At 40.7% G+C, this 26,118-nt stretch overlaps 1 protein-coding gene across 2 annotated transcripts in view; it reads right to left on the bottom strand.

Moving 5' to 3' along the window:
* GNAL (G protein subunit alpha L) overlaps positions 1 to 25,664 on the bottom strand; it is a 205,623-nt gene extending 179,959 nt beyond the window's left edge. Inside the window, exon 1 of one of the 2 annotated variants that reach the window (XM_076329989.1) lies at positions 25,211 to 25,664. In XM_076329989.1, coding sequence (XP_076186104.1) covers positions 25,211 to 25,664 — 454 coding nt within the window. The remainder of the gene's footprint in view (positions 1 to 25,210) is intronic. The other variant, XM_076329991.1, reaches the window with a different exon arrangement.
* Positions 25,665 to 26,118: the final 454 nt, after the last annotated feature.

The raw sequence follows: 26,118 nt of genomic DNA, 5'->3' as shown, positions 1-26,118 counted from the left end.
TTACACATACACATCTTTTATGCATATACAAACAGAATTTATCAGTATCATTGACGAAAAAAAGATTCCAACTCTGAAGAGAAACCACTCCCAGCTAATAAAAATATTTTCATTTCTTGCACTAAGGTCCTGACTTATGCTTCAAAGAATCTTAAAGACACAAAAGACTCTGTGTTTATAAGAAGATTTCAAAATAGACCCAAAGCCTTTGTTTTACTTACTCATAAACTCATCTTCTCCAAAAGAATAGCCTAATGATACAAACAAATCTTTAGGTAGACTACTGTCAAATGGCTATATATAAGCATTTTCTACTTAGTGAAGGACACACTGCATGAGGATGTAGTTTTGATCTTTATTCCACAAAACTCTCAATAGCTGAACAGCAGAAGGAAGTTCAACTGATTCCCTCCCAATGCAACACGGTATAGGGAAGGATAACAGGATCAAATACTTATTTTTGGACACAGCTGGACTCCATGAAGTAAAAAGTGTCCATATTTGCTTTATTGTATAGTAACAAAGCAGGAAATCACCAGATTTGCCCTTAACTCGTTGGCAACATACTCTGCGTAAGTGATGGAAGACATAATATCCTATGCCAATTAACATGGATTTGCTTACTAAGTCTGGAAAGTAAATCTTGCCAGTCTCAGTTGCCAGCATTTTGTACAGAAATCTTTTTGACTCCACCCATAAGCAATATTACTGTCTGAATGTTGCCAATACCACTGAAACATTGTGGTTTGAAAACCACAAAGTTTTAAATGCAAAATATGTAACAGATGAAGCAACCAGCCTGTTTCTTCAGCAATTACTCTTTGTGTAATATACACCTACTGAACTTGGGAATTATTTCTTATATGATTTGTGTTACCCATACTGTGAATTAGTGTAATCCAACAACTAGTGGTTATGTATGTTGCACAGCCTTAAAAAGAAAAGTCTCAAAGGGCAATAAAGTTACATTTTGATGTAAGCTAGTCAACAGACATACGTCATTTCATGTAAAAGACTGAAGTGCTATTGCCCATCAATTCTCTGCAGAAACCATAGTTTCCAAAGACTATATAGACACAGCAATTGCATCTTATTTTCTGCACCTTTCAATTTTGCATACAACACCAATCATGCATTAAACCCCCCACTATTTAATAAACACGTAGGGTGCTGGCCTAGTTTTAATGAATCCACAGTACTCACAAATGTACGCCATCCCCTTCTCCCCGAACTACAAAGCAGTAACTTCTTCTTCACAAGAATTAACACATTACAGTTTATGTACCAATGTTCTTCACAGAGAAGTCAATTTTCCCAAAATTCAAGAACTAACTACTTTTCTGAATTCCTACATCTTGCCCATTTTCCCTCTGAATTTTCAGTCTAGGACACTGCATGTCAGACAGCCCTTGCACAGGGCATTTTCTATTACCAGATCTGTTATTGAATGCAAATTTAGGTTGCCCTGCAGGTAAGACAACCCTACCTTTTGAAAACTGTCAACAAAACAAACAACATATACAAAGGGAAAAAAAAATCCCAAATAATAAAACAATTCCCCCTTTCCTGATTATGCAGAAAGAAACAGCCATGCTCTTGCATTCCTTAAAAGGTGACTCAGTTTTTGCAATGCATTGGGTTGTAGAATGAAAGCGATGCTCTGACCATAAAACACACAAAACCTTATGTACACAACAGTTTGCCCACTTCCAACTACACTGATTGGTCTAATGTAAGTTCTCTTCCCACAGGCTTGCTTTACGCTGTGTAATTAACAGGACGAACGAAGGAAAAGAAGTCACAAAGAAGGAAAGACGACTTTATTTGTACTCTGTTCCATAACCACACCGCATCAAATAGTGCTTTTTCAGCAGTGAAGGTCAGGAGACTGTACTATATTTATATTTACATGAAAGGGCAATCCCATCATTATCACTTATAATACAAGTAGTGATTTAGGGAATGGAAGTTCATAAATCTACCACATTTAACAACATAAAACAAGGCTTATGGAGCTTCAAAATTTCATTGGACAAGATGGTGGCAAGAAGGCAAAGTAAGTATTATGGAAAAGGAAAGGAGATCTGCCAATAGTTGAATAACACCATAGTTTTAAGATCTAGCACTGTGATTTTCTGGAGAATTACTGGTTTAGATCTTAAACTTGCATGACTGCAATGAAAAGCTGCGCACATCAGCCTGTTCTCTTCAGGATGCATCAGCTTGAGCTCATATATAAGTTGTGTCATATTATTAGAAAGAATGTTCCTTGTTTTAGTTGAGTTGGGCTTGATGCATGCCCCTTGTAAGACCAATATGAATATGGAGAACATATAGTTCTTTTTCCTAGTTGTATTTTAACGCTCTTTACAGAATGAGAAGTGAAAAAACCTCCTCTCGATTCTCATACAGTAACAATTTGTCTTGATCCTATAACTAGTTCTGCAGAGTCTTCTATCTTGAGCTCTCAAATTTATTTGAAAAAAGACTTCAAACAACTAAAATAAAGACTCAAAGGCAAATGAGCAGATGTATATAAGCACAATGGTTTATCCCTTAAATATTTATTACTTTTTAAATGCATTTTATCCTAAGCAGCTCAGGAAGGTAGAGCCGTTAAGTTGGCCTTTTAGCCCACTTCTGAGATACAGGCAATAGCCTCATATAAATCTCTCTTACTCATTTTCCACCTCTTGAGTTTTCTAACTGGAATACAGAGCAGAGACAGACTGTATTTTCATCCCTGCCTGACCAAGGGACACCTGAACTAGTTTTAAACAGATTAAGCTCAGACACCAGAAGCAGTCCTGCTACAACTGTGCATAGACTACATTTACCTGTTTTCCATATGAACTGCTGTTTGCTTTCCTATCTTATTCCCTTCTTCTTGGTATTTTATGAACTTCAACAGTATTGGCTTAAGTTTTCATAGTTTGATACATGATGATATCTTCACAGCATGCCCGTGAAACACAGAAGACAGACAGAACAAACAACTGACAACATTGGGCAGGGGAAAAAGGTCATGAGAAACTGATGTGTGATTCTGAGGTCAAGGAGATGACATGAAGTGAACCCCAGAGCAGTGAACACTAGTACCCTGAAATAACTGTTCATTCATGTATGAACAAACAGGACTAAGGTAAGAAATATGACTGCCTATGATCAAGTCAAGTGACGTTACTTTGGAAAAGGCTGTTTCAGACAGTTGAAAGTAGTTCCATCTCCCTTCTTTAATTAGCACAGTATTAAATCTGCAGCCAACTTTTTAATGTATTAGTGATTTCTATTTTCAGTTATTGGGTTATCAGTACTGTATTACTAACATTCGATATTTCTTTCTTAGCCTTGCGTTGATAGGTTTCACTGGATTCCAGGCCTGACACTGTAAACTTGACAACAGTTATGCCACTATTGATCATGCAGGCTGATACCGTCTCTCTGCTTCCAACTGGCATCCATCAGACAGACCCTGACTTTGTATGCAAACTGTTGTCTTTAGGAAAGGCTGTGGTATTGCTGTGCCTAGAGCAACAGAGTCCTGGTACCTGTGCTGTGGTTAACAAAAAAAAATCCACAAATCAACAACTAAAATAGTTTTTGGACAGCATTTTGGACAACTGAAACTCTAACCCTGGCATGTAAGTTTTCTCAACAGTTGAGGATCTTCACTAATGCTACCTTTACCTGCTGGTGTGGGGGTGGGGAGGAGAAGAGGAAATCTTTTTCCCAACTAAATGGCTCTCAGCAGTTCATACAAACTGAACTAAAGTCTCAGAAGCAGACGTTTTGCAGCTCAAGTTGACCTTCTGTTTTTGAGCTGCCCCACTGGAAACAAAAGCTAAAAACATAAATATGAGCATGTTCTTTCTAACTGTGATTAAAATACAGGTCATCTGCACTAGATTAGCTTCTTTTCTCTTAGTATTTGCTGCCACCACGAGGATTAAAGATATAATACAATGAATGTATGAATTCCTCAAGAAGAACCCATGGTGAAGAATAGCACTTAATTGCAAACCTTTCTCTGGTCAGTCCCACTTCTGGGTTTGTTACCCCATTCGAGACTATGGCTCCTAGTCACCTCTGAAAGCCTTGAAAGGATGAAAGTAGGGAGAAGTCAGTGACAAGTGAAGCAGGAAAACTCTCCAAACCAGCTAAAATGTCCTAAGCTGAGAGTCTACAGCTGAGATTCTACACAGGTCTCATTCCTCCTGCCATATTTACACACTATTTATGCATCCAAGTTCTATTGAAAAAGGCAGCCCCCTTCTAATCATCTCAGTGGTCCATGTAAGTGACACAACCATGCAAATTTTGGGTCCAGTAGCACCACTTCATTAACACCATACCATTAAAATGCCATACTTGCTGTTTTGATAAACAAATCTATTTACAAATTTACAAACAAAAAAAAAGCCTCAATTAGTCAGTTTTCTCAAAATATAACAGTACAATCATGTTTTACTTTTTTAAATCAGAAGAACAATGCACTGGCAATTTTATGGATTAACAGGATGGACAGACTTTTCTTGAATTATTCAGCTATACTTTTTCCTACCCTAGAAAAGAATAGCCTTAAACAGTTTTTGGTAAAATCATAGAATCATTTGGGTTGGAAGGGACCTTTAAAGGTCATCTAGTCCAACCCCCCTGCCGTGGGCAGGGACATCGTCAACTAGATCAGGTTGCTCAGAGCCCCCTCCAACCTGACCTGGAATGTTTCCAGGGATGGGACATCCACCACCTCTCTGGGCAACCTGTGCCAGTGCTTCACCACCCTCAGCATAAAAAATTTCTTCCTTATATCTAGTCTAAATCTACCCTCCTTTAGTTTAAAACCATTCCCCCTTGTCCTGTCGCAACAGGCCCTCCTAAAAAGTCTGTCCCCATCTTTCTAAAAAGCCCCCTTTAAGTACTGAAAGGTCGCAATAAGGTCTCTCTGGAGCCTTCTCTTCTCCAGGCTGAACAACCCCAACTCTCTCAGCCTTTCTTCATAGGAGAGGTCTTCCATCCCCTGATCACTTACGTGGCCCTCTTCTGGACCTGCTCCAACAGGTCCGTGTCCATCTTATGCTGAGGGCTCCAGGGCTAGACGCAGTACTCCAGGTGGGGTCTCACCAGAGCAGAGCAGAGGGGCAGAATCACCTCCCTCAACCTGCTGGCCACGCTTCTTTTGATGCAGCCCAGGATACAATTGGCCTTCTGGGCTGCGAGCGCACATTGCTGGCTCATGTCCAGCTTTTCATCCACCAGAACCCCCAAGTCCTTCTCGGCAGGGCTGCTCTCAATCCCTTCATCCCCCAGCCTGTATTGATACCAGGGGTTGCCCCGACCCAGGTGCAGGGCCTTGCACTTGGCCTGGTTGAACCTCATGAGGTTCACACAGGCCCACTTCTCGAGCTTGTCCAGGTCCCTCTGGATAGCATCCCATCTCTCAGGCATGTAAACCGCACCACTCAGGTTGGTGTCATCTGCAAACTTGCTGAGGGTGCACTTGATCCCACTGTCTATGTCATTGAGGAAGATATTAAACAGTACTGGTCCCAATACAGACCCCTGAGGGACACCATGGAGGACCACTCATCATTGACCTCCACCTGGACATTGAGCCATTGACCACTACACTCTGGATGTGACCATCCAACCAATTCCTTATCCATGGAACAGTCCACCCATCAAATCCTTCTCTCTCCAATTTAGAGAGAAGGATGTTGTGGGGGACTGTGTCAAAGCCATTACAGAAGTCCAGATAGACGACATCCGTAGCTCTTCCCTTGCCCACTGATGTAGTCACTCCATCGCAGAAGGCCACTAGGTTGGTCAGGCAAGACTTGTCCTTGATGAAGCCATGCTGGCTATGCCGAATCACCTCCCTGTCCTCCACGTGCCTTAGCATAGTTTCTACGAGGATCTGTTCCATGATCTTCCCAGGCACAGAGGTGAGGCTGACAGGTCAGTAGTTCCCAGGGTCGTCCTTTCTACCCTTTTTAAAAATGGGTGCAATGTTTCCCTTTTTCCAGTCGCCAGGGACTTCACCTGACTGCCATGACTTTTCAAGTATCATGGAGAGTGGCTTGGCAACTACATCAGCCAATTCCCTCAGGAGCCTGGGATGCATGTCGTCAGGTCCCAAAGACTTATGTATGTTCAGGTTTCTCAGGTGGTCACAAACCTGATCTTCTCTTACAGTGGGAGGGACTTTGCTCCCCCAGTCCCTGTCTTGTGATCCATCCACTCGAGAGGTGTGGGAAGAAAGACTGCCAAAAGAGACTGTTCCTTTGATCAACTAATTTTCTAGATGAGTAAAGGTGGTCCTACCTCTATGTCTGATACATACAGCAACCCAAACTTGGAGGAAGGCTCAAGGGATGAAGGTGAACAGCTCGTGAAAGAGGAATCTGATGCACCTTGAATTAACAGTGATCTTGTCTAAGAAGACAAAGTTGGTCAGACTTACTACTTTACAAAAAACAGGGTAAGGCAGTTATAGACCTGAATAACTTTCGATACTATCACCATTCGATACTATCACCATTTGAATTTGAACCATTTCTGCTAGAAGGTAGAAAGGATTTACTAAGTCAAGGACTGTCACCAATCTTCCTTCCTTCCATATGGCTTCAGGAACAGCAGTTGTAGAAAATGCAAAGGGTACAGAAGTGGTTTTAAAGCTCTCAATGATTTTAATATCCATGTTTAACCAGAGTAGATTCTCCATAAGAGGGGTTGATAAAAAATGGACAAGTTGGGAAACTGTGAGACAGGAAGGAAATAATTGAATTGCATGGCTGTTTTCTACTACCCATGCATCTAATGTAATTTCACAATCAATACAGAAGTGTATGCATTTCATCCCAAACATGGTCTAAGCTGGAGGAGGGGTGGGGGTGTGGGAAACAGAAGAAAAATAATTCACAAGCTGTAATACACTTTTACTAATATTTTCAAAGCTGCTGTTTCATGTCTACTGTTGACCAGTTACCACTGGTGAACTACAAAGCCTGAATGCAACCTGTAGCTGTAGAATACATCTCCACTGAGACTATTAACAGGGGCCTTCACAATCACTGTTTTGGTGGCAACAGGTTTATCCGTGACTTGCGTTCTTGATACAAGAGAGCAATCTTCCTTGTATAACATCACAGAATAGCTCAAGAAACATTCAAAGGCGTTATCAATCAATGTGTGAGGATTGCACAGTGAGAGGCCATCAAATATAAGGTCCTAGACTTATGCCTTCACATCTCTGGATCTATGAATATTGCATCTGCCTTTCTGATGGAAAACTACAATGTTCTATGGGCTACATCTATTGTAAGATGGTGTGATGCATGAGTACCAATCCAGTGTATCTCACTCCATCAAAGTGCTCTTTGAGACCACTTGGCCTTCCAAAAGGAACTACTCCCTAGTGCTAGCGGTGAGAATGTCTTGCAGAAGAGTTTTAACTTACATCTGGCAAAAGGTGACTGAAAAATACATGGGCCTGAAAAAAAACAAACAACCAGAACAAAAGCTGACTTTGGGATATTCTCATTCATAGGCAAGATGTGGAAACTGGTAAAGAACATCCACTAAGCCACATGAAGTTTGCAAGTCTTTATTAAGGAATGATCAGGAAGCTGAGAATTTACTTCAACAGAAACTAAAAAGAATGGTTACCATTACGAAAATGCTACACCAGTGTCTGCCTTGTACAGAAGTTTCACCAGAAGATGATCTTTCATGAGCTGATCTTGAAATTAACCACCATGCCCTCCCCCTGTTAAAAAAAAAAAATCCAAGCTGCCTTTAAAATAAAATTAACACAAAAATAAAGTTTTCTCTTCAAGTTTACTTCCAATTCACAAAATTGCAAAGATAGCATGAATAGTTTTAATTATGCTGTAGGACAAGCCATGGCAGCTTAGCTACACAATCCTGCTTCATTCAGTGCAAAGCAAATGGTGAGTAAAGAACAAATCAAGGTGATACAGCAAACGGCAGTAGTACCTGTAAACTGGTGAAACTGGTTGAAACTGGTGTAAAGAAAGATGCTTGGCACAGCAAACAGGCTGTTACAGTTTTCTTTAAGGAAGAGGAACTATAGCCTTTCTTTGCCACAAAGAGGTTTGCTTCACTGCACATTCGATTGCATAGCAAGTCACACACAAGTGCCTTCATATCCAGTGGCACTGTTCTTTACACCTGAACTAGCAGGTAACTGGGGACACAGGATGAAGCTTTGAGTGCTATCACAGAAGTAATTTGGCACCTTAGCTATACTGATGCAGGTCTTCCACTCTAGTTGCAGTCAAGTCACAGCTTCTTTTGACTACTACTACTACCTGCTCAGATAGTCATTCAAATTCTGCCTAAATTTATTCCATATTTGTGGACAAGTCATTGAACTTTCTTCATAATTCCTCTGGCCTTTTTAGAGCAACCAGCAACACCCAAAAGTTACAGTAGCCAGAAACCAGCTCTGCAACACAGTCATTTCTGAATTACTGACATGGTTTGTCCACCACTGACCTCAGCTTAGATAAGATCCCGCAAGGTTTATTAGTTCAGGTGTAGTACCACAGATGCAAGACAAGCCCTGAGCAACAGAATAATGTGGGATCCAAAATAATAAGGTAAAATTGCATCTTATTTTGAATAGGATCTGGACCCCAGTTTGTTCCAATTAAGGAATGCAGGATTTCCAATCTCCATTATTATCAAGCCCACTGATGACATGTTCAATAACTTATACAGCTCACAGAAAGATTTGTGAAGTGAAATTTTTATAGTCATACACATTTTCTAAGGAAAAATGGCAGACCTAATAATTATGCAGAAGCGCTATACTAAAAATTGTACCACAACATAAACAGTTTTATCACCAGAGGTGATAAACCAAAGCAGTCAGTATTATGAAGGAGCTTGACGATACAAGAAAATCCTGGTAGCATCCAATTCATTAACTACTAGACTGCTTCAGCTTGGGGTAAATCAGGTTAGTGACTGCAAGAACAAGCTGTTTCTTCATTTTTTTCCAGGCCCTCTTGTCGTGCATTAGCAGCAAGGGGCAAGGACAAAGTTTTCCCTTGCAGGAATACGACTGTCCATCTGTCCAGGCTCAGAGACCTTTGCCTGGTACAGTAAGAGACTCCCATTATTCTTTGCTTATCCCCTTGTTCCCAGAGCTGGTCAGATGGAGACTTTTCAGTTATCAAAATCTGCAGTAGGCATGCAGAGTCTGATAACCTTTACAACATGGGGCGGTTTTCCCAACATGGCATGTAGCTGCCAATACACCCTCCGCTATATTGCGTTTCATGCTTATCTGAAGTGAGGCGAAAGGATATCAACAGTTGCTACAAGTCATCATTCTTCACTGGACTAGAAATAGGAGATCAGACAGGAAAGCCAGGAACTGTACACTTTTAAGATCTGAAGACTTTCTCATGCTGTCACGATGGGGAACTTGTCTGACCAGCATCTGAGAGGCCCAGATCATTAAGCTGGCATTGGGACATAAAAATGGTACCAGAAGGTCCAGTTTCCTCCTAGCTGAGTTTTCACACCCTGGATGCATGGCCATCAGAGGAGTTCTGTGTACAGCTGCATCATCATCATTAAGTTTCCCACTCTCAAGCATATTTAATTTGAGAAGCAGTTTTCAGAAATTCTAGTAAACATTAACACAGTAATTTGGACACCAAAGGTAGTAGCTTTTTGTACCAGCTCTCTAAAATAATTTTAGAAGTAGACCAGGCTGTAGACATCTAAACTCATACTTATAATTTAGATGGCGTGTACATTTGATCATGTTCCACTTCTACCTAGATTTTCCATCTGTACAACAGGAAACTTATCTATGGTTCGCTCCTTGGAAAAATCCACACGAGACACTAAAGACTTCTGTATACAATGCAAGAATTATTCCACGTTAAAAAAAATGAAGATGACATGCAGTCAACATGTCTTATTCAGTTGCTATTATTTATTTTATACTGTATGGATCTATAGGGAATGTAGAAAGGAAGCACAGTCAGTCATATAATCAGACAATGTAACACATGTTGATATAAAGCATATATACAGAAGGTTTGAACAGATACCCTTCATGCTGGAAATGCCTTAACCTTTGCATGCATATTTGACAGTTTAACTACAGTCAGAATCAAACCCTACTGATTGTTGTAGCTGAGTCTTCCTAATGATTTTCATTATACGACACCATTCAGCTGATTTTATTAGGTTTTAACTTCTCAGCCTAAAGTTCTCCATGATGAATACCAGTGGACATTTATGATCAGAAGGGGAAAATTAAAAAAAAAACCAAACAAAAACCCAAGTAAATAAGTGTTTCTGTTAATATTTTAAGAAGTCTGCTGTTCTGAAATCTATGTTAATTTTTTCAGCATCCTGCTGTTGAGTCAGGGGCTGCATACTGCATTTCATGAGCTCCATGAAAGAAACTGCATTTTCAGTTTTAAGTCTCAGAATAAAAGCTCCCTTAAAAAAAACCAAAATCATATTTTAAATGAATGAATTATCACCATCACTTAAATACATACCCAATGACTGAACCAGGTAAAGTGACAAAAATAACACTAAAACAAAAATAAAGAGTATTATTCTTGAAGGAATTGATATATTCAGAGTATGCAACACAACAGTTTTGTGTGTAAGTCTTCCTCAATACTGACCATTTGACTCCAGTTGAAGTTAGCAGAAGACAAAACCGTTCAGTACTTTTGAAGCACTTCTGATGACATGCACTGTATTCAAGCTGAAAAATGAGACATTCAAAGATGACATTCATGAAAATAATTTTCTGCCATGCCTCTGGGTCTCAGCTCCCTCTTCCAACTCCAGCAGTAAATTCCAGACTAATAACACTGCAGAGTTAAGTTCACATCTGGGATTCTTGCAGCCACAGCAAGACCTACTACGCTTTCAATGTAAGTATGCATTTTACATACTTGCACATTATACTGATTTACAACTTCAGATCTTTACATACTACAGCAGAATCAGTAACACAATTGCTTCTATACTTAAAGTTTTTTCCTCCTCCACGGTTTATGCTTGCAATCTACTTTGGAAGTTCTTTTTAAAGAAAATGCACGTTTCCTCCACAGGAAGGCTCCCTGTGTGGAGAGTTAATTAAAATGCTAGAAGACCTGGCTCCAGCTAGAGCATTTATCAGAACACCCACAGAGGAAGGGCTATCCTTTGACATGTTAAATACATTGTCAACCATGGATGGGGTGTGGTTTAACCCCAGCCAGCAACTAAGCACCACACAGCCGCTCACTCAGTCCCCCCTGGTGGGATGGGGGAGAGAATCGGAAGGGTAGAAGTGAGAAAACTCAGGGGTTGGTAATAGTTTAATAGGTAAAGCAAAAGCCACGCACGCAAGCAAAGCAAAACAAGGAATTCATTCACTGCTTCCCATGGGCAGGCAGGGGTTCAGCCATCTCCAGGAAAGCAGGGCTCCGTCACATGTAAAGGTTACTTGGGAAGACAAATGCCATCACTCCGAACGTCCCCCCCTTCCTTCTTCTCCCCCAGCTTTACATGCTGAGTATGACGTCATATGGTGTGGAATATCCCTTTGGTCAGTTGGGGTCAGCTGTCCCAGCTGTGTCCCCTCCCAGCTTCTTGTGCACCCCCAGCCTACTCGCTGGTGGGGTGGGGTGAGAAGCAGAAAAAGCCTTGACTGTGTAAGCACTGCTCAGCAGCAACGAAAACATCCCTGTGTTATCAACACTGTTTCCAGCACAAATCCAAAACATAGCCCCATACTAGCTACTAGGAAGAAAATTAACTCTACCCCAGCCAAAACCAGCACAGGAGGTCAAGAAAGCTTTTCAAGCCATCCGGTGCTCTGAAAAAATGTATACACCTGAGAAGAAAAAAAAAAAAAAAAAAAAGAAAGACTGTCTATAATGACAGGATGATGGACTCAGTCAAGTATTTTATAAATTGAGATAATTGTTAGCGTGCATTTAGGATGAGTTAAAGAATGAGAATACCCCAATGCATTCACAGAGACTTCATTCTTCACTCAAATACCTATTAATAAAGAAGAGGATTATGATGGTAAGAACTCTACCTTTATGGTAGTAAAGGGCTAGAATAAAAGTTGATTTCCAACATAACACATATACAACAATTCTGACAATAGGCAGTTTTTGTAACAGATATTATCTTTCCTAACTGCTACCAAAAAAAAGCCACAAAACTGCTAATTTACTAAGTGCTTGGATTTAAGAGCTTTACATTTTGAGTTGGACTCTTTCATGGTAAAGACGATTTCAAAACCTGAATAACCGGCAATTTCCCAGCCATAAACAAAGAAGGCAAAGAGTAACAGGAGTCAGATGATTTGAAAGACAGCATTCATAAAAGGTCCAAGCAACTACCTGCAAGATCTAACATAGCACAGAAGATACTTTTGGACCACAGGCAGTAACAAATAAAAGAAGGAAACAAAACCCAACATCATTAGATTATTTTTTTTTTCCTCCTGCTCTGGTCTGTAGTAGCAGTAAATATTCAATTGGCTTAATATTTCATCTTGACAAAGCATTTTCAGCTTGTTGAAAGTATCGATCTAAATAAGAAACTTGTCCCTTTTTAAGAAAAGGAGGGAAGTGGACTGAACCACCCTATAAACAGACTAGAGAGATAGAATGGACCAAGCAAAACACTGCTCTTTCCAAAATATCTCAAGTTAATAAAATGATTTCTAGCAAAACAAAATTATAATAGCACCATGCTCTTCTAGACCACGCTAGACCAAGACGTGGATAAGCAGCCTCCTTGTTAAATGAAAACATTCACCCAGAAATGTCAGGTTACGTTCTTTACCCTAAAATAGTAACAGCAAGTAATGCTGTGTGTGCCAACACAAGTAATTCTTTAAAGAGAGATTTTTGCCCTCTTTCTTCACAAGGTGATCTAAACAGTTCTTTTCTTAATATTTACAGGAGAGTTCCTTACAGGAAGGATCCGAGCATGTCCTGCAAACCACCACAGGTAAGGGCATAAAGAATGTCAATCACATTTACTGTTCCTCTATGAAATAACCTCAGGGCCTCAGAAAAGAAAGTTTTTCAGGTATGAGAGATCCTGTTAGTTAGATTACATACAGTTTGAGAAAAATCACATTCCATCGAGCACAGGACTAGTATCTACCACCTAAGGTCAATGAATCAGTAATAAGTTATTTGCTTAATTAAAAAAGTATTTGAGGGATATTGATAACATACACAGTTGATTCAGTTAAAGGCTTATGTCAATATAAGACATTTGATATTATAAATAAGCAGCACATGTCTGTCTGATGTTATTCTGCAAATGATCAATACAATACATTTTAAGTGGATCAGGAATCAGCTAATAGATGGATTTCAGGAACTAATTGTCAATCATCAACTAGTTGCAGTATTGCTAGTAAGGTCCTTACAGGATCAGTAAACTTTTAGTCACTGATTAAAGATAACACTGTGAATAATGCTAGCTTATCAAAAGATTGAAGTGTGGACGAGCAATAATGTTGGAGAACAGCAACTCTGATAAGCATGGTACAGTCAAATAATACTCTTCAGTGAGCCACTGCAAGGTCATCTCTAAAAGCAGCAGAAGCAGAGTACAAAGATTTTTATAGGCCAGTTTCAGAAAGACTTGGATATATAGTAATTCTGTATTGTCTGATGAACCAAGTAAAAAAATAAAAACAATGCTTCTTCCAGAAAATAAATACAAACAAAAACACCATTAGAAGTGGGCATTGCCCACTTCTGACACATTGAAAAAACAGTTCAAACAAGAGCAATAAGTGAAGAACACAGTTAGCTTTTAAGGAATATTTTCCAGCCTGTTTTCTTTCAAGGAATGGAATAACTAAGCAAGTTACAGCTACAAACAAGCTGTAGAAAGCAAGTGTATTATGAATTCCAACCAAGTAGAAGCTGAAGTTGGTGGGTGGGACAGAGCCGGTGTCCTGTTCAGAACTGAAATAAGGTCCCAAGCAATACCACTGCTTGAACACTTTATATGAAGATTACCTTAGTAATATTCTTGTTAAAATTCAAGCAACTTATTAATTTAGAGCACAGAGACTACTGGGAAGTAAAATGATCTCTTGGTTACATAGGTAGTCGAATGGCAAAATCTTACCGGTCACTTCTAGACTTTCAGTCTACTTATTCATAAATTCTTTAAATCTGTTCCTTTGTCTGGTTGTTTACCTCATGCCGACGAATCAGCTACCAATACTAAAGTCTTTATCAGTCTAACTTTAGAGAGAACTGAGTTAGGGAATAAAGGACTGAACTCAAAAGATGCTATATATTTATTTATTTGGTACTCAGTATCTTCAAACTGATTTTTCTGACATAGGATTAAGAGAGATTAATTCAGCATTTCTTTGCACATCATGTAAACAATCAATTCAAGTAAGATTCTAATTATTCTTTTACTAGGGGTACCAGGATACAGAATACATGGGAAAAAAGGTAACCAACAGCAGAAATTCTTACTTTCAAATAAGTTTATTTGACCTGTAAATAAACACAAAGTAAGGTATTACAGGGAGGCCTTGGATTCACTTTAAATAGGAAGTCAAAGGAGGGGAGGAAAAAAAACCCCACAAACCAACAACAAAAAGAACAGAAGATGACTTTTGCTCCCATACTCTTTCAGCCATCTTTATCTTAGAGAAATATTGTCATTAAGAAAAGGTTACATTTCAGTGGCAGTCAACATAGTAGGATGTACTTATGTTACACTGTTTAGGCTTGACAAGATTACATACTTGTTTTGCCCTGCACCCAATCTACATGTGCTATTACACCAGGTGCTGGAGAACCTCGGCAGGCTGTGCCATTGCTCACACAAGCAATGCACAAAAAACCTGAGAAACTGTGGTATTAAGATGAATGGTTTCCCCCAAGAGCAGAACCAGGTATTGACATGTACCTGTTCTTAAGCGTTATATAGGGACACAGGCCGAGTGTGAAACATCTCCTCATTCTCGTTCAGAGCATGAGAGTCCCTATTTCCTTTTCCTGAAACTCCTGGACCAGGAGCACTAGCAATGGTACTGGGCACAGCATGAAGCAGCATGAAAGACAGTCCCATCTCACCCCTGCCCACCCCCCAAACCCTTCTGTAACACAGTCATCTGAAAGGCTGTTTGACCTTTTACTGCATTGCTTTAACTTTTTCTGACATGTTGGAAAGTATTATTCAGTCTCCGGCAGACAGACCACATATCTGTGAATCCTTTATAACTAGACAAGGACCATTGCCAAACGGTCTTTGGAGTGGATTACTCTTCAGGTGATCCCTTCTGCATTAAATGATGAGCAACGTGAAGTATCAAAAAACTATTCTCTCCTTTTCAGTTTTTCCATGAAACAGTTTTCCTTCCACCTCTGGTAATTCAAAGACATAGCTGACATACACCTGGAGCCAGAATCCAGTGACAGAAGAGAGTTCTGCATATCACAAGCCAGACACCACTGTAGGCTTTTTTGTTCCTTTCCCCCCCCTCTCTGCTGAGTCAACATCCTCATCTCTATACATAGAGAGGTAGAAGGCCCTAGGAGTTATTATGTTGCCTCCTTAAAAATTACTTTCTCCATTTTAAAAAAAAACCAAAACCACAAAAAACCCCCACACCAACTGTACTGTTTCAATAATAATAAAGCTGGAAAGACACTATTGAACAAACAAGCTCATGAATCCAGATGTCACATCAAGTAGTATAAGAGAACCTGAGGGAGAAGCAATGGAGTTTGGAACAACAGCCTTATACACCCTGGGTGCACCTGGAAACTCACAGAAGCATCAGAGGGATTGCTACGGCTCCTGATCTGAAAGCAAGACATCAGGAAGCACTAAATCAAGCGCAACTCTACTGCTTCTGTATCAGTCTTCCATTAAGAGAAATTAAATGCTTTAGAGCACTGAAGAATCACAGAAAGCGTAAGGCTGTTCAAAATATTCTTAAAAGTAAGAAGAAAAAAATATATTTACTAAAAGGAACAATGTATGGCAGTTATTTAAATGCAGTTTGTTATCCAGTCTTTCTCCAAGTGCCAAAAGCTTGTGTTCCCCTCCTAGTGTTATTTAATCTATAGGGACAATCCAGATCAATATGAACTTGAAGTTCAGTTCTGTTAAACAAACCAAAGCCATCAGAATTTACATGAGAGAAGGGTGGTTTGTTGGTTGGTTGCTTTTTGTGCTCCAACCTCCCCCAAAAGTGTGAGAAAATACTCTAAAGAACTTGAGATTTCTGTTTATCTTTCAAAATGTTAAATCAAAGGAAGATTAACCATTATGGTCCTGTACTTCCCATCTGCTTTCCTTCACTGAAATATTTTGAGGGATAAAAGCAAAACAGTTTGAACAGCTACTGTTCTGCATTACACTATGCTCACAAGTCAGCAGACCCAATGAATAAAAGGATCTGAAAGTCACCTTAAGTTATAGCCGATCCTTAATGCAGTTTTCCTGCTTGTTTATACATGACTAGGTTGCACAGCATCACACATAACAGTAGTATACTACAAGGTTTTTAAGCACAGCTGAAGCAGAAAAACTTATCTTGTACACATCAAAGATTTTTTCTTTGTTCAGTTTTTAATATTAAGTAATTAAATGATTGGGGGAAAACAGAAACATTACGAGACATAAACACCTTCCACAGCATCTGGCCATTTAAAAAAAGTCTTTTTTTCCTTTCTTTTTTTTTAATTTTAAAAAACCAAACAACTCTTTAACCATACCTTTGCAGATTATGAATTGGTTATTTCTGCATATGTCCTTTACACAAATTATTATATTCTTCTGCATCTTAGGTTTATAGTTTGTATAAGAACATAAAAAAAGAAGTTTGTCTTTGCAAAGGCTGGTACATGTTAGAAGTGCTTAATATCTTGTTCATATCTCTCCTAGAGACTGAATTAGACAAGTACAGCAAGCTCAGAACAGGCAAAAGATAACACCATCAGTCTATTCTGTAATTCAAATGTCCAGTGAGTCAAAAGATGAAAAAAACCAATCTTGTTACAGAATCCATTAGACTTGCCCTGTTCTTACGAAGCTTTAAGCCTTTGAGATACACCAGGATATAAACCAAGCACATACTCTTGAAGGCTGGTTTAACTCACCTAGACTCCTCAGGGCGATCTACCGTGTTTTACAAGAACTTCAGTGGTCGCGTGTGTCCATGCACAGACACATGTGTCTGTATCTCTATCTGAAAAAGCATCATCTGGAATAGAAAATTATTCTTCAATCAACATGAAATGAATTCAAGCATATGAAATATGAATGAGCGCTCTCAAGGAAAAAAGCAACTTGCTTCCATTGTAGCTTAGTCCTCCACGTGAGGCACTCAAGAAAATAAAGATGATTATTAAGAAGGCACTGCCTAACACCATGCAGTGCATTCTGCATTTGCTTCAAGATCCAGAATGACTAATTCTCCATAATTAAGAGAATTGTAGCATAACAGAGTTGGTAATGTCGCCAGCAACACTCATGACAGTTTTCAATAAAAGATTAAGTTGCTTAATATAAATTACACTTGCACAGAAGAATAAGGATCCATGATCATCCACACTTTTGGAGGTTTAACAGAGTCTTCATTCTTCATGATGGAAGAATAGAATTCTCTCTATCTATTTTAATCCACATATGACAAATTAAATACAGAGTATATTACATGATTCAAAAAGTATGTATTTTCAATTTATTAAAAAAGAGGGATTGGGGGTGGGGAAACAATACCCACAGAGAGCGAGAACTCAACTTAATGTCAGGTTTTTATTACAGATGTTTTTCAACCTGCTACTTCTCCATTGCACGCACTAACCCAAATCACAGAAGGAATGTTCTCTTTTTCTGCAGCTTCTGAAGACCAGCTAGACAATTTGATTGAATTGATTGCTGAGAAGAGCTTCCTTTTTGCCCTTTATAGGAATGAAGTCTTCTTAAAAGAAACTGTTAAAATTGTATTGCCTATCATAGAGAAAGTGAAAGACTTTTCAATTCTTTTTCTTTTTGTTTATTTTAAATACTTGGGGGGGAAAAAAAGCTTTCTACTTTTAAACAGCTTTATAAGCTCCAAAACGCATGTTGTTCCCACATGATGTAAATTATTGGCTAAAATAAAGTTAAAGATAACAGTATAAAATTTAAAACACAACCTGGATTTGACTTACTACAGTAATGGTATTTTGGGAAAGAGTAATTTATTATTCTTGAAACCTAACATTACTTTAAATATAAGTGGAATTTATAATTCTTCAAACTTAAGTTTAAAAACAAACAAATGTAAAACACCAGATTATGAGGAAGCAATTCAAGTTTGACTTCAAAGAGATCTTATCAGTTAAGATCTTCCGCTACAGGTGATTGATGTTATGCTTTATGTTACAGACATTAATTGGCAGGTTTTTTCTTGGATTTTTTGATCCTTTGTATGTGAACACAGAAAAAGAAAAAATAAGTATTTTCTTAAATACTTTTTATCTATTCTAAAATTCCCAAACAGCACGTCCTTCCTTCTTCATACAGCTTATCCAGCAAGGCTTTAAGTCCTTAAACTTTTATTCAATATTCATGTGCAGACAAATCACGAGAGACAGGAGTTTCACGTATAGCTATACAGTGCTACAGGGATAATATGAAATACCGCTAGTCAGTATACTTAACATGCTCATCCACTTTTGGAAGAGGCATAAATACGATGTGCACAGGCCAGGTATAAGGCTGCATTTCTTCCAGACCCTGCACTGCTGGGTATTTAAAAAGCAAACAAACAAACCACCCAGCCTTACCGATTTATGGTATTATCAGTCAAAAGAAAACATCCAAAATATTAAAAAAACCTAAAACAGTTGTGTCAGACAGTTGTAAGTAATGGCACAGTAAGACAAAGCTTCTGCCCATAAAATGGAAGATGTGTTGATGATCGCAGCACAACAAATACCTCACAGGGTTGAACAACGACACAAGGCTGTAAATCTTAACCATAACTGGATGATTTGAACTATCTACAAAAGGCTGTTTTCATTAAGAACATAGGAAGTACTAACTACTGACATACATTTTCCATCTCTAAAAATAGGTATGCATCTTCAGTGAAAGACAGCTTTAGATTTCTTTTGGACTGTGGCACCAGTCAACAGGCTGAACATCTGCTCCGTGCTTCATTTTACTGATCTGTTCAACCCATCAAGCGCCTACTCTAAGAAGAGCCTATTATTGGACATTAAAAAAGATCCAAAGATCCAAACCACACAGAATTTAAGAAAACACCAAAAGGTATGGTCAAGACTTCCGCAGTGCAAGATGGTAACTCAGAAGTTTCCATCCCTCCTACTGGAGGGTAAGCGACAGCTCTGTTATCTTACTTGCACCATTTTATTTGTCTACTATTATTCCGAAGTCCATGGAGAAGAACCTTTTCCACATCATTCAGTGAAAGCAAAATGGTTCTAGAACAGGCTATCAAATAAGTTAAACTTGGTAAGCAGAGGGAGAGCCAGGTTTCCCCCCACAGCTCAGCCAGGCTGTTGGATTAAAAAGAAAAGAAGAAAGAATTTTTAAAAAAAAAAATTCAACTTTCTAAGCTCAAATGAAAAGCAAGTTGAAGGAAGCCATGACTCCAGGAAAAAAACCCAGTAAATATTTCCCCAAATTTGTATAGTTTCACTGTGTCAAAGAGCTAAAATGGAAAAAAATTACTAATGCCACAACATAACTGTTATTTATACATTTATCTTGGAGACTGAAAAAAATATCGTAAGATTCAGTCAAGGAATGCCAAAGGGCTGACAAGGTAAGAAATACGGGATGTGGGGTTGGGTAGTGGAAAGGGATGAATGTGGGAACAAAATTTCAAACTGTATTTGTTCTAAACTGGGGGGAAAAAAGGCATGGGGAAAGGGAAAACAGATGTGCAAATCCAGAAGTTTTACATAGTCTTTAAAACGTCTGCAGCCGAGAAGTTACAATGGTAATGGGAGCTTAAAATGACAAAGAAGATATTAGCTTGCTTAAGACACTATGTTACAATAAGCATTTGTATATTGGTGTGTATTCCACAAAACTTGCCTAATAACTGAAAGTTCATATTGCCTAAGTAACAGCTGCAGAACCCATCCTTGCTCAGCAGTTAGAGCCTCCCAGCACTGCTACACTTAACATGGAATAGAACAAAAAAGTATATTTTTTTTCTTAAACATTAAGTGATTAAAAAATAAGCAAAATTAATCAAAGAACGGAAATCAGTTAGAACAGCTAAACATGGACTAAATGCAATTAGTTGGTCATCTACAGAATAAAGGAAAGCTAAGTGTTGTAAATCAGGGATTGCTTTCAGTACACTTAAAAAAACCCCAAAGTTAAGAACTAATTCCAACATGTCCTGATGACTTCTGCCTACTGGTTTCCTCATCTGCGAGGAGTGCATATACCACTTCATATGATGCCACAAGTTAGAACAAAAGCAGAAGAGCATTTGGAAAGACATGCGAATGATGCAAAGGATTAGGGATTATATAACCCATTTACTTTATTACATTGTTCAGTATTTGCAGCCCATTATTTCAAAGTCCTGAAAATATCTGTTCCTACCAATCATATATCCATTATCTACATGCTACAACTACCTGGCTGTAGGGATCCTAAATCTATCAGCACAAACCAACAATTTTTTTTGTAGAGACGAGATAGGCATACACAGGATGCAACAAAAGGGTGCAACACCCTGGAACACAAGCGGTGGCACCCAGCTCAGTTATGGACTAGGGAGGGCATCATCTCTGGTGGTAACAGAAACACACCCCAAGGACACAGCCTTATGCAGGCACAGGGAAAGTATCAGCACATCAAGCTAAACTAAATTCAGGTATTTATCAATAAGCATGAGTTGGCTTAAGTTTAATTTTAAGTTTAATTTTTAAGTTTAATTTTAACACTTAAAATTTGTTTTGGGAGGATAAACATAAGGGTTTGCTAATGCAGCAAACATAAATAACAGACTGCAATTTTAGTCTAAAAGCCACTGTCAGAGCAGAAATTCTTTTTGCAACACAGTTTAATTCTGACAACAATCAATAGGTGTGTAGTTAAGAAAATAAAACTGTAGTAAAGCATTACTTTTGTTATACACCTGTGAGCTTTCAGGGATCTACTGCTTAGGAACCCCCTAAGCTTGTCAAGGCATCTTTGTGTTTGATTTCCATGAATTCAGGGGAGCTATGTTTCTTTGTATGTTTTATACACTTTTGTACATAAACATCAAACGTCTAAATTTCACTATCAAGTCAATACTTAAATATGTAAGCAGCTACAGTACCTTTTAAATGAAGAAAATTACTCTCTCTGTTTCCCCTCCCTCAATGACTATATCATTACTTTCAGTTTCTGTTGAACAGAAATGCTTTTACTCCCAGCACTTTCAGTTTCAGTTTAGCAGGGAAGTGCAAAAGGATGAGTTCTGCTTGAGAAAGTCATCGAAAGTTAGGACAGCAACCAGGAGTCAGGGGAAATGGAAAAAACAGGAGCAAGAGGAGACTAGAAGACAACAGCTATCTAGGAAAAAAATTATTTCTATCTATGGCTTACTTCAACATTATGAGAGCCTTAATTATACCACAATAGTTAGCACTCCGTTTAAAGCCAATCCCCCTTCACCCCACTTACTCCCAAAATAGTTTAAAATACGAGACTGGAAATGAGAATTTAAATAGCTCTATAAAGTGATTTGTAATGTTTGTACAGTTTCTAGGAAATCAGCAGCTAAAACAGTCTTGTAGAAGAGTGTTTGCAGTTCTCTGGAAAAAAAGACCAAACAGAAAACAAGACAGAAGCCAAAGCTACAAGATTCTGACCAAGCCCTGTAAATCTGTGCAATAAACACGTATGCTTAAAAACAAAATCCTCATCTCAGGGTAAGCAAAAGCATCCTAAGAATTCTGCACAGATTAACTTTTTCACTTATAAAAGGAAATAACCCCCCCCCACAAATAATACAGTGCACAATAATCAATTCAAGGTTTCCATCCCTTTCTCCTCTTTTTAAAGCGGACATTAAACAAGAAACAGCCAATTGCGGTGGAAAGCAAGTTTCCATTTTATGAGGGTTCATCTTTTCCCAGAAGAAGAAAAACAAACCAACCAACCCAAACCGTGTTTGCCGTTACTTCAGTGCACCAGTAAAGCCCCCACATCGCAGTTACAGCCACCTGATACAGATACACCTATTTACGTGGGAGGCACACACAGAGAGCTGATCTCGAGGACTTACCGCGCGCCCCCCTCTCCACAATTATTAGTTATGACAAAACACATTAAGTGTTTCCAAACGTAGGTTAGAGGGGAGTGTCAACATCATGTGCAGCATGAGACATTAGTTGGGGGAAAGCTGTGACAGGCAAGAACATGTTCTTAGAGAGCTATTTACGAACATACACTAAAAAAAGCCTTTGAGACTTCATAATATTTTGGTAACTTATATGCACAGCTCATCACAAAGCTGATTGTTTGCATTTGACATAATAAAAGGAGAATTAGTGTGCTTTTAGCAAAAGGTCATTTTCAAGCATTTAGAGAGGCTTCTCTTCTAATATACTACTTATTTAGAGACTCTAGAGACTATTAGCATTCTTATGCTAGTGCATTTATTAGCATACCCTTTTGAGATCTAGTAGTAGCTCCCTAAAATATACACTGCATTTTCCTCTAAAATTTTGAGGATATCCTCTAAACTTGCCTCAGTTCATGTACAATACATATAAGGACAAACCAAAATGAAACTATTATTTACAAACTTGTATTTAAATAAAGAAACAAACAAAGCCCACACCAACGCTGTTGCTCAACTTTGTTTATTCTGTGACAGCCCTCTGCTGTCACTGCATTCACCATTTCCCCTCTGCTATGCATTTCCTCCATGTTGATCTACAAAAATATTCCTCCTCTCTCTAGCAAAAGTACGCTTTTTAGGTTCACCCTGCCAGGAAGACCTTAGGGACGGGGATCGAGTGATTTACCACTAGAAATGCTATAAAATATCAAGCTGATAATATTCTTTATTTTAAGAGACCTTTGTATACATCCGAAGTCTTTTCCTCTGTGCAAGACTGAAAATGACTACCTTGTGCAATGCAATTTTGCTTTACTCCTTCTCTGACAAATAAACCCTTCCCCATTCTAAATATTTTCCTCTTATCTAGAGCAGCATTTCCACTTCTTTGCAAACAGCAACACAAAGCACCTGCAGCTCTCCCTACATCCAAATCAAACATTTATGTCAGGCCCTGATCTGCCAGGGCTGAAACAATAATCCAGCGTTTCCTCCCTGCGATATGGAGATCAAGAGAGTATTTTCCGATTATGACACAGGTTTAATACAAAATTCAACATAGAGAGTCTTAGGAGTGTTGAGTTTCTTTCAGGGTGCCAAGGGTGGGAGATGGTTTATTTTTCAAATTGCATTGTTTCTGAACAGGTGTTTACTGCTCTGGTTTACTATGACAACCGCCCATGTTATAGACTACACGCAGTATCTATTTGTTAGGATCCTTTTGTCCAAGCAATTACATTGCTCTCTAGAGGAAGGGCACCAAGCAGTATCTTTGCCTTCTTGTAGCCATAATGGTCACAACACACTTCCAGAGGTTACAGGAAGAAAAACCCTTTAAAAAAATATGCTTTTTTAATGGAATATTTAAAATTTTAGAGTTAAATACTGTAACAGTTCAAGTATCAGAAGAAACATTTTACAAAGAATATTATTAATTCCATGGAGTAGGAATTACATCTTCTTCCTCTTTCCTTTTACTGGTTGTACTGGTATCCTACAGGCTGGTATTTTTATGGGAAATAAAGCCCATGATTTGTTTTTTAGAATTGGAGCACTACAGCTCTGGCAAACATTGCTCATACCTTTTGTGCACTGCTGTATTTCGTATTTTCTCCTCTCCTCACCCACCAACAGGAATGAAGGAATCCAATAACATGGAAACACAGCTTTATAAAGAAAGACACAAGACTACCCAAAATCTGGAATGCACTCAGATAACCACCAAAACTCCATACCACGCAACTTTACAAAAAGATGCAAAGCAAGCTAATGCAAAAGCAAATCACTATTTCCACACTAACAGAAAACAGAGATTTATGACCACAGCTAAGAGGCCAAATAAGCCCTCTGCTCAGACCATAAAAAAAGCCCTGCAGTATGACTGTTCTGTTTCCTGCAGGAAATGAGATGCTTGTATTAGATACCCCTGTGGTTTTCATACTGTAAATGTATCAGCTGGTACAAATCCTCTGGAGAGGACTATTAACTAATGCTTAGAAAGAGCAGTGGCAATAGCAGACCGCACATAGCACCTCAGAGAAGGGGGGACAAAAGCTGACAAGTCATCCCTAAAAAATATGAAAACCAACAGCTGAAGAACACATCTTGTAGTAGAGGCGATGTCTGTGAGGAATATACATACCTACACCCGCTTATTTCCCCTTACATCGCTCAGTGCTTCTTTAAATAAGGAGCCTATTGCTCATCAGCACTCCTCTCATTTAGAAGCCACAAGCCCATACTACTGCTCCTCATTAAACCATCCCTGGTTACACACGGCAGAGGAGGATCATCCACAGGCTATACACATCTTATGCATGGCCATTTTCCCTCCTTTCTACTGTGTTCTTTTTTTTTTTTTAATGTTTCCGAGTTGCTCGAGCGCTAAGACAACTTCTCGCCGAGGCAGCCCCCGCGGGGCGACGGAGGCAGCCCCCCGCCCGGGGCAGGGCTCCTCTCCCCCGGAAGACCCCGCTGCTCCCCCATCCGCATCGCTCCCGCCCGGCGGCCTGGGTGGAGCCGCTCACCCTCGCAGGACAAGCGCCGATCGTGTTCTCCATTTCAAAACCACTGTCAGGGCCAGAAGGGGGGAGGAGAGAAGAGGGGGAGGAGGAAGGGAAAAGAAGGTGTAAACCTGTCTGGGGGAGAGCCCGGGGACGAAGACGGCCGGGGGGCGGGAGGGCAGGGCCGCGGGGGGGGGGGGGGGGGGGGCAGCGGGGAGACAAAGGAGGGATGGAGGGCTCCCAAGGAAAACGGGGGAAGCCGGGGGGAGGGCGCTGCCGGGGAGCCCCGCGGGACACCTGCCCGCCCCGGCACACGCCCCGCACACACACGTACCCAGCAGCAGCAGGCGGTGCGTCTGCTTGTACTCCCGCTTCTGCTCCTTGAGCGCCCGGTCGATGCTCTTGCTGACTTTCCTCGCCTCCTTCTCCGCCTCCCGCTCCTCCAGGCGCAGCTTCTCCCAGGGTCTCTGCAGTGCCGGCGGCTGGTGCAGCGCCTGCTGCCGCGCCGCCTTCCCCCCGCCGCCGGGGCCGCCGGCCTTGGGCAGCGGCGGCCGCTCGGGGGCCGCCCCGTTACCGCCGCCGTTCTGCAGCAGCAGCGGCGGCCCGTCCGCCTCCCCGCCGGGCTTACCGCCGGGCCTGAGCGGGGCGCCGAGGGGCTGCGGCTGCGGGGCGGCGTGAGGCTCCGCCGGCGCTTCGGGCTCCGAGGCGGCGCCGGCGCTGGAGATGGAGCCGCCGCCACCGCCGGCGTCGCCGAAGAGCCGCGGGCGCAGGCTGTAGCAGAGCCCCATGGCTCGGTGCCCCCGCCGGGGACGGGCTCTGGCGCGGCGGGGTTGGCCTCAGCGCTTCCCGCCGGCCCTACGCGCCGGGGAGGCGGCGGGCGGGGAGGGGGCGCCGCGAAGCCCCTCACGGCCCCGCTGGGCCATCTTGCATTTTCCTCCCCGGGCGGCGGCAACGGCTCCTCAGCGCCGATCACCTGACACCGAGCTGCCACCGCCGGGTCCACCTTACCGTAAATACCCCAGCGCCAGCCCACCGCGCAGCGCCGGGCGCCGGCGGGGGAAGGGCGGGGGCACGCCGCCCGCGCCGCCACACAGGCGCACACACGTTCGCAGCCCCTCCGCCCCCCCTCAACCGGCTCCGCCGTCCCCTCACGCCACCCCGCCCGATGGCCGCCCGCCCGCGCCGAGGGGGCGAGGGTCTCCCAGCCTGTGCGCGGAGCGGTTCCCGCTCCGCGCACAGGCT

The sequence above is a fragment of the Aptenodytes patagonicus genome, chromosome 2, assembly GCF_965638725.1.
Source record: "Aptenodytes patagonicus chromosome 2, bAptPat1.pri.cur, whole genome shotgun sequence".
Classification (NCBI taxonomy): Eukaryota; Metazoa; Chordata; class Aves; order Sphenisciformes; family Spheniscidae; genus Aptenodytes; species Aptenodytes patagonicus.
This window is presented reverse-complemented; position numbering and strand designations above follow the sequence as displayed.